General features: G+C 38.3%; 1 protein-coding gene across 1 annotated transcript in view; it reads left to right on the forward strand.

Annotated features, from left to right (window-relative positions):
* The window catches only part of luzp2 (leucine zipper protein 2), a 147434-nt gene extending 138411 nt beyond the window's left edge, over positions 1 to 9023 (forward strand). The window contains exons 10-12 of the mRNA XM_067419021.1: positions 530 to 634; positions 4308 to 4379; positions 6704 to 9023. Coding sequence (XP_067275122.1) covers positions 530 to 634; positions 4308 to 4379; positions 6704 to 6808 — 282 coding nt within the window. The 3' untranslated portion in view covers positions 6809 to 9023. The remainder of the gene's footprint in view (positions 1 to 529; positions 635 to 4307; positions 4380 to 6703) is intronic.
* The last annotated feature ends 1115 nt before the right edge of the window (positions 9024 to 10138 follow it).

A 10138-nucleotide genomic window follows, 5' to 3' on the forward strand; every position in this document is an offset into this window, starting at 1 on the left:
TGTAGCTGCTCAAGAAAAAAGTCACATTACCATCAATGTTGGATACAATGAAACAAATGGCTTGCCTTAAACGGACTTTGATAGTACTGTATATACTTTAATGAATAGTTTGTATACTGTTATTACAGACAAAATATAAAGTAGTAAAAATATATATAAATATATATATATAAAAGGAACAGGTATAAATCTATATTCATATAATTTATTAGCATGAATAAAATCAGTTTTTTTATGTTGTGAGGCTAACTGAACAGATGCCATTTACTGTAAGTGTCTTTAGGTAAAAGCTTTCACTGAATGGAAAACAATAATAGAGCAATAGAGTAGCCGATCACAATAGACGGAGAGAGAGTTGACAACTGACTTCAAATTAACCTAAGTGGAAAATCGTCTGTGCTTTATAATCAACCGTCTGGAGAATATAACCCCAGAACTCTCTTGTTTTTCCTCTCTTTCTTTTTCTCTCTCTATTCCTTTGTGTCTTTCATAACATTACATACTGTTTCTTTATGCTGTCTTCCTTAAGGACATCCCGAAAGTTCCCCGGATCACAACAACAAGTAAATTGCCTGTGAGCAGTGCAGTAATGAGGAGAGAGAGCACAGGACCGAGAGACTGCCAGATGGTGAAGGTAAATCTTTAGTGCCCTTATACTCTAATGGCCACTTCCTTACCCTTTGGACTAAATGGGGCGACTTATGTTCATTGCATCTCAGTGTATCCCTTAGCCATTTAAGATCATTTACAACTTTGCATTAAATTTCGTTCGAGAATAAGCTTTGAGGCCTCGCTCAGCAGTTTTCTCGTGATCAATGGTATATTGAACCGCTGCTGTTGGACCCATGAGAAAATATTGCTGCTCCATTTAGTTAAGGGTGAAGTGTGTAATTTCAGCCCCTTTACAGAACCAAATGGAACGTATGGTAATGATTGTTTTCAAACTGGGTTTTTTAAACACTCCTTCATTGGTCAGCTAAAGTGATAGACCCGCCTCAGAATCATGCCATTGGTGAGCCATTATCGTTTTAGGCTAGTCAGAGGGGCTTTTGCACTGGAGGTAACTATATTGTTGGAAGTGCCCATTTTTGGCATGTTCGCTCCGCAGGAACTGGGAATGATTTTAGTAATATGCTTTTTGGGGTGATTTTTTTTAGCTCCTACTTCAGAGCAAGGTCTGACCCAGCACAATAGAAACTACTAGTGACGTATGTGTACATTTTGAATGATTGGCTGAGCGCACGGCATATGCAACACTGGCAAGCCCTATTTAAAAAAACTAAGAAACCAATGGAGTGCCTGTTTACACTTGTTGGCAGAGGCTATATACACTAACTCCTACCCTGGTCTTTCTATACTATATTGTCTCCAAGATAGCTAAAAATTACCTCCAAAGTATTATGCGTTATCGTTGTCATTTCTGACTACATTTCATAGATCTTTAGAGGTATTTTAAAAATTGTGTGCAGATTAAACAGAAACACACTCATATATATGGCTAGCATAAAGCTAAAGACATGATGTGGGATCCTCTAGTCTGGAAGGTTTGAGACAGCGCTGGCGAGATGAACTGGGAACAATGTATTACGGATATCAGCATAGCAGAGAGCAGTACTGTAGGCCAGACGAGATGCATCTCACTGACTGCTGACATGCACTTATCAACTATAATGACAGGAGTGTGTGTGTTAGCTGGGTGTGTTAACTGAGTGTGTGTGGAAAAGAGCCACGTAAAGAAGAGACGGGAAACAAAGACAGACAGAAAGAGAGAGAGAGAGAAACACAGGAACCCAGGGAGGTGGTGTCATCCCCGGTAGATGACATGCCACGAAGATTGTCTAATGAAAATGTTCCCGAAGCAGCCCTCGCCCTGCTGATGGCACTGATGAGAGCGGTGTGACGGAGCCCTGAGACTAAACTGAGATAAAACACATTAGGCTGACTTTTTCACCAGTGGCATCTTATATAAATGCTGCTGAATTTTCTCTCTTACTAATGACCAAGTTATTTAGCATGGACTGTAAAATCAGTGTGTGTTTGAGACAAAACCACACATTATTTCTTTCATTATTCTAGTTTTTTAATTTAATTGTATTATTTGGGTGGTATTGAGTCTTTTTTTTTTTCTTTAATGACTGCTGCACTTAAGCAGCATAAACGCCACAAGTTCCACAGTGTCAAACCTGATGATTTTGTTCTCCAGCAGAATTTGAGATGATCCCCCCAATGCCCCCAACACTACAGTGCATCCGGAAAGTATTCATAGCACTTCACTTTGTGATGTTGCAGCCTTATTCCTCATTTCTACAAACAATACCCCACAATGACAACGTGAAAGAAGTTGGTTTGAATCTTAGCAAATTTATTACAAAATACAAAGTAAAAAAAATCACATGAACATAAGTATTCACAGCCTTTGCTCAGTAGTTTGTTGAAGCATATTTTGCACCATTTACTTTTTGTAGTATGATGATACAAGCTTGGCACACCTGTTTTTGGGCAGTTTCTCCCTTTCTTCTTTGCAGGATATCTTAAGCTCCATCAGGTTGGATGGGGAGCGTCTGTACACAGCCATTTTCAGATCTCTCCAGAGATGTTCAATCGGGTTCAAGTCTGGGCTCTGGCTGGGCCACTCAAGGACACACACAGAGTTGTCCTGTGGCCACTCCTTTGTTATCTTGGCTGTGTGCTTAGGGTCATTGTCCTATTTGAAGATGAACCTTCACCCCAGTCTGAGGTCCAGAGCGCACTGGAGCAGGTTTCATCAAGGGTGCCCCTGTACATTGCTGCATTTATCTTTTCCTTAATCCTGACTAGTCTCCCAGTTCCTGCCATTAAAAAACATCCCCACAGCATGATGCTGCCACCACCATGCTTCACTGTAGTGATGGTATTGTCCAGGTGATGAGCAGTGCCTGGTTTCCACTGGACATGATGTTCTCCATTCAGGCCAAAGAGTTAATTCTTTATTTCATCAGAGCAGAGAATTTAGTTTCCCGTGGTCTGAGAGTCCTTTAAGTGCCTTTTTGGCAAACTCCAGGTGGCCTTTTATGAGGAGTGGCTTCCATATGGCCACTCTACCATACAGGCCTGATTGGTGGAGTGCTGCAGATATGGCTGTTCTTTTTGAAGGTTCTCCTCTCTTCACAGAGAAGCACTGGAGCTCTGTCAGATTGATCATCTTGGCAAAATCCAGTCCGTCCTTTTTTTAGTTTTTGGTCTTAGTGACAGCATTATGAGATGATAATATAATCAATATGTCTGGTTTTCCCTAAGGCATCGATGTCAAAATTTAGGACAGTGAAAATGCTGAGTGGCTAGTAACTTTGGAAAACCACTTGTCACAATGGTTGGTGTGCAAAAAAAGTTCATGTCAAGCACTGATAATAAGTAATGTGTCTCAACTCGAGCAGATCATCATGTAAGAAGACTTCTATTTCTAAAGGATCATGTGACACTACAGACCGATAATTCAGCTTTGCTATCACAGGGATTTTAAAATATATTCAAATAGAAAACATTTATTTTAAATTAGAAAAAATATTTCACAATATTTGAATGTAGTTTTGATCATTTGTAGTAAATGCTAATTAGCCTATGACGTTATCTAGTGACTTTTCCCACAGGCTTTAGCTACTTTCCACTGACAATAGTTGGCAACAGTGGTCCAGAGGCATACGCATTTAAGTTTTAAAGACTGATGTCTGCTGCTTGTTTCAAATCTCTAAAAATTCCTCAACCCAATGGAAACAGCATTCGAAGCAGACCTAGGCAGTGAAGGAAAATGAATGAGCTACTGTATGGCCAGAGGTTTAGATGGTAACTCTTTACTGCCTACATAAAGTTGTTCTTTTGTCCGGCACCGTTCTATAGCACTTTCATTAACACACATTCCTGTTGTTTGTCCTGTCAGAATTAAAAAATGAGGGTGTATTTTCCACTTAAACACTGTCTCTTGTAGTCTTGTACTCTTCTATTTAATGTGTTGGTCCAAAAAACATCTTTCTAGCTAGTTTCAGAGATCCTAGAGATAAGCGCATAAAACATTTCCTTAAAATACTCCATCCCTTGAGCAACATGATTAATCTGCTTTCTACGCAACATTGTATAATCTCATAGCTCAGGGCTTTTGTGGAAAATGTAAACAGCAAACAATTATAGCCTATACAGTAGCACTGCTCCATTGTGGCCAGAGAGATTTTTGTAATATATTTTTTTTAAGATTTGGATATCGTTTGATGATCCTGGTGTTTGTTTGCTTTTTAAATGAACATGTTCTTTTCTTTCTCTCTCTTTTGTACCTTCAGGTGGGAGCAGACTGTTCCCACAATCAGACCGAGAGTTCATCTGAGATGAAAAAGACATTTGGACACAGTCAAGTGAGTGTTCTGATGTGCCCTGTTGAAAAATTAAAGTGAGAGTTCACCAGAAAACTAAAAATTCTGTCATCAGTTACTCACCCTCATGTCTTTTCAAGCCTGCATGACTTTCGTTCATCTGTGGAACATGATCAAAAGAAGATTTTGAAGAATGTTATAACAGTTTTTCCCCATATGAAAGCAAAACATCATTGGACTTCAGGATATCTTCTTTTGAGTTCCACAGAAATCCAAGGGCAAGATTTACGAAACGGGGTATATTAGAGTGAGAGCACAAAGCCAAAGATGTGGTGATGGGAATGGAAATTTCAACGCGTGATCTACTGACAACATGCAAATGAAAGAACACAGACACAGCTGGATCATTACTGTAATGACCAATACAATCTACCAAGCGTAGCGCTGGTTTAAGATGGGTTTTATTTATTTTTTGGGGGGAGGGTGTAATAATGGCACAAAACTCAGTAAATTGACAAGGGCAAACCTCTAATCGATTCACCGATTTATAACGGTGCGAAGCTTTGTATTGAAATCGGTCCATCACTATATAAGTCGTTATTTAGTTTTTTTTTCGCACACAAAAACTATTCTCGTCGCCTCATAAAATGATTGTAGAGCCGCTGTAGTGAGATGGGCTTTGTAGCGACGTCTTTAGTGCCTTTATGGGTCTTGAGAGAGGAAATGACATTGGTGTCAATGAAGGCCTTTCTGAGCCATCAGATTTCAACTAAAATATCTTCATTTGTGTTCCGAAGATGAACGGAGGTGAACAACATGAGGGTAAATAATTATTGACAGATTTTTCATTTTTGGGTGAACTAACCCTTTAACTATCTATTAACTGTGACTTTTGCCTCAATCTCCTAATTACTGTTTATCAATCGTTAGTAAGGTAGTTGTTAAGTTTAGCTGTTGGGTTGGGTTAATGGATATAGAATATGATAATGCAGAATAAGGCATTGATATGTGCTTTATAGGTACTAATCAAGCGGCAAGCTCCCGCAATCTCTTTTGAAGCCAATACAGAAGTGACTTAAGCTGCAATTCCTCAACTGGCCACTAGGGACAGGCTCCAGAAGGGAGCAGAATCTCATTGAGCCCCATGTTAAAATGTCCAACTTTACATCAGAAATGAACATGTTTACAGCCTGGTACAAAGGTGGTTTTGGCCTATACGGCTAATTTTGACCTTCATGACAACTGTGAGGGGGTGAATTTTTTTATAACTCATTCATTTACTTTATATAAAGCCATAAAGTTCTGCATAATTAAGGGCGTGGCCACTTTGAGTGACAGATGGATAGCCATTTATCTGCTGTCTGTTAGTCATTGTGTCACCTCAGCTCCGCCCACTTTCTGTTATCCGGGCGTCACACGCGATGACTCGCTCGCAAGATGGCAACGGCCAGCTCGTCTCTACTTTAAGCTTCAGAGCGGCTTATCGGAATCCTATGGGTGACGTCACGGAAACTACGTCCATATTTTTTTTACAGTCTAGGGTACTAATAACCAGCCAATATCCTAGTAATATGCATGCTAATAAGCAACTGGTTAATAGTTAGAATTAGATCATAAACTAAAGTGTTGCCAAATAATTTAGCATTTAAAACTAAAATAAAGACATTTGTAATGAGTTTGGTTTTAAATAAACGTGGTTCTTTTGACTAGTAATCAAAGATTCCTTTAAAAAAGTATCTTGTTTTTCACACAAAAATTAAACACCACAAATGTTTTCAACATTGATAATGTAAAATAAATGTTTCTTGAGCAGCAAATCAGCATATTAGAATGATTTCTGAAGGATCATGTGACAGTGAAGACTGCAGTAATGATGCTGAAAATTCAGCTTTGCATCACATGAATAAGTGACATTTTAAAATATATTAAAATAGAAAATGTGCAGAATCTGAAATATTGTACATCATAATGTTTCTTTGTTTAAAATTAAAATTTAAAGCATTTTTTGTTCCAGATTTTCAATGCAAATTTGCCAAAATTCGCATAATCTGTTCAAATATGTCTCTGAAGCTCAATGTTCTTTCCCATCTTATATAAGTAAGCTGTCAAGACGCAGTAAGCGGAGACGCACACACACCCTTTCACAGATAACTATTTGCTCCAATGCTAAGAAGTGCCAGTCCTGAGCAGAGCACTGCAGCAAGCGGTGACAGGTTTTGTCAAATTATAGGTCAGTCTGACGGCGACAGGGGAAATGGAGAGAAAGGTGTAAACGTCTAATCACCTGCTCTGTTTGTGCCAGACTTCAGAGCCCGCTGCACTACAATATGCATCTATTCTCTTCTCTTGTCATCTCTGTTCTCTAGTCCAAGACCCCAGAGCAGATCGGACAAGGCCAAGCAAGGACAGCAGAGGAAAGTGGGAAAACAGACGGAGACCTAAAAAAGACACAAATGGACTCGCACAACTAAAAGGACAGTGGAAGACTTGGCAGATTTTCTGCATGGTAAAAAATGATGTCATATCGGTTTAAGCCCCTCTTCATTCACTGAGCATATAAGAACACACACACACACACACACACACACACACACACACACACACACACACACACACACACACACACACACACACTGTAGGCAAACACAAGCAACGACAGACACAAACACAAAATGCTAATGTAGAAAAAAAAAATTCCCAATGTTCGGTTTTGAACTTTCTTAATAAAAAAAAAGCAAAAACAAACAAAAAACAACAACGACGCATAGTATGGCATGCATTATAGAGTTTTAGATATTGATTTTACAAGGTTACGATGGTACTGGTTGTTTTTAATAACTGTTACTTTTTTTTTCTTTATCTATTTTGATTATTTTTCTTCTCCCAAAGTGAGGACACAATGTTCTTTGATTTGTGCCGTTTGTAATTTAAAACTATTTCTGGCACCGCAGACCAGAATTTCAGTGTTAAAGGTCACGCTGGGGGTCATTTGAGTTCTGTAAATTTACACATGAGGTCAAATTCAAACTTTTGTCTAAGCAGCTTCTGAAAATATTCAACTATTGAATACTGTATGTCCTGAATGCAAACTAGGGCTGCACGATTTGGGGGAAAAAATTAATTAATTGATTTATTTATTTAAACTCAATTAAATTAATTGATTTTAAATGTTTATTATTATTATTATTATTATTATTATTACTAAAAAAAGAAATATTACTATTAGATGCGTAATACTATTGAGTATTCAAGAAAAATATAATAATTTTATTTTACAGTGCAACTGTAAAGTTATAATTATAGTATTTTAGTCAAGCTTTAAACCACCATTTGTTTTGGCAGGAAGCCCTTAAATGGTCATGAAATCCCAAATCCAAATCCCAACTTTTTTTTTTATTTTTATTTTTTTTATTTTTTTTATGTACAGCACTAAAAGCACTCATAAATTAAGTGGAAATAGGTTTTATATATATATATATATATATATTTCTTCTGAGCAATTTCATCCTTCTGGGTTGAAAATAAAAGTCGAAGAAACGGCAGAACATGAAAATCTTTAAATACAATATATGTGCAAATAAGGACACTGGGCATACGTCTGATTATGAACGTGATGACACAATGGATTATTCTGATACACAGAAGACAATGATGTAGAACGACAATTCAAAGAACAATGGATTATATTATATTATGTATTAAATTAACGCGTGTCATTTTTTTCAGAGTCTGTAGTGCTAGTACATGTCATGGAAATATTAGTAGGCCTTTTAAAATGTTCTCCGCTTTTCCTCCTCATTCTTGAGTTTGTTGTTGTATAAGGTTACATTTGTAAAATGCATCAAGGTGCCCTCAACTTTTTTCTTTTTGTTTTGTGTGGTCATATTTTCATATTCACAAGTCTTTATAATGAGTGTGTTGCAGGTCTGTTCTCTTTCTCTCTCTGATCTACTCTCCCACTTTTCCACAGCTTTATACACCCATTTCTTGAGATTTTTCTCAACTCAGAGATGTGAAAGACCAGGCTAAAAAAAGGGGGTTTCATGACACTTTAAAGCTTCTCTTTTGTTGACAACAGGTTTAGAAGCACTTCTCATTACAAGTTTGGTGTGTTGCATTTTCAAATGCACGTAATGTGCGGAGCAGCATTTACTGTTAATCGAGCTAGTCGGAAAACACCAGATCATAAGCTAACGCGTGAAAGAACTCAGTGCTGCGCTTCACTCTGAAACACGCAGCGCATATACTTATTGAATTAAATCACAGCCTTTGTGATTCTATAATCACTAAGCCATATCACTTTTTTGGTTTTATTCCGATTAATTGTGCAGCCCTAACAGAAACCGAATCCCAATTCAGCTAAAATTACGAAATGAACTGTTTAACGTGAAGGTACGGTTTGTCTCGTGTTGTAGCAAAGATTAATTTACTCCTCCTACTCCATATTACGAAGCTCAAGTTGGCTGGCCAACTATCACTGTTGAATATTTCGGAGCTTTTGGTGCCAGAATTAAAGAGAAAAACTCGACTCACAGTGAGTCGTCTCCCTAAGAATGATGTGCCATGCACCGAGTACTTAATCTACTGCTACATCTCTCTGTTTCTCTACCTTCTTGTGTCCTTTACAATAAACCGTGATTTTCGCTAAATGTGTGAAGAATAAATGGTTATTTGTGGAGTAAAGACTAGCAGACTCGTCACTGTCCTGACTCTGCCGCTTCATTTAATTAACACCTCTGGTGCTTCAAGAAAGGCCCTGTTATACTGTTAAAGTGCAAGGTCAATAACCTAGATCCCACGGGATCAAGGGAAATTCCTCATTGTTGTATCCTGTACGTGAGCAGCACATCACAATAACTTCAAAGCTCTGCTTCTTAGCCTTTTCATAGACCTTTGATCTCCGTCCTTCCTCTCTCTCTGCCCACCACTTTTCCCTGCTGAAGTTTCTATTCTTTTTTATGTAAACCAGGGGGTGGGCATTTCCAGACCTGGAGGGCCACCGTCCTGCGGAGTTTAGTTCCAACCCTAATAAAACTCACCTGAACCAGATAATCAATGTCTTCAGGATTACTCGAAGGCTACAGGCAGGTGAGTTTGATCAGGATTGGAGCTAAGTTCTGCAGGACAGTGGCCCTCCAGGTCTGGAGTTGCCCACCCCTGATGTAAACACTTAAAGGCACAGTACGTCATCTCCCCTGCAAGAGGTCACGTATTCAAATCAAAGGCGTAGCTTGATGACGCCTTGATTTTGCAGAATCATGGGAGCTGTTGTCTTCACCTTTATATCTGGTGGAAAATAATCTGATGGGACTCGGGCAGAAATCATATTCATAAGCTAATGTATTAACGATTTATTAATGTTACTGTAGTAAGGTCGCTGGAGAGATTGCTTATGAGAGACAAGTGCGACATGCAGCTCGAGAGCAGTGGAGCTTTTATTATGCTTTTATTTTTATTATATTTCTCTGGATTTAAACATTCTTGGAAACATTTGGGATGCTGTTAGCACACATGTCAACAAAATATATAACATGGTACTAGGGATGTCCCTGACTAAGGATTTACACATTCGAATCAGAATTTTCTAATCTCTCTATGATCGACCGATAGTCGAATCATCTATGTGTGTGTAAACCATAGACCGGAAAAAAATAAACGGTATAAACGGGTTGGGAAGGACAGGACACTAGTCATCCGGAGGTTAAGACTATTTTTATTTGACTTTACACACGGCACACAGCCACCACTTTTAGTAAAGTGATTAAAACTAGGCTACACTACACATTCATAAATTAACCGTT

Source organism: Pseudorasbora parva, chromosome 16 (assembly GCF_024679245.1).
Source record: "Pseudorasbora parva isolate DD20220531a chromosome 16, ASM2467924v1, whole genome shotgun sequence".
Taxonomy (NCBI): domain Eukaryota; kingdom Metazoa; phylum Chordata; class Actinopteri; order Cypriniformes; family Gobionidae; genus Pseudorasbora; species Pseudorasbora parva.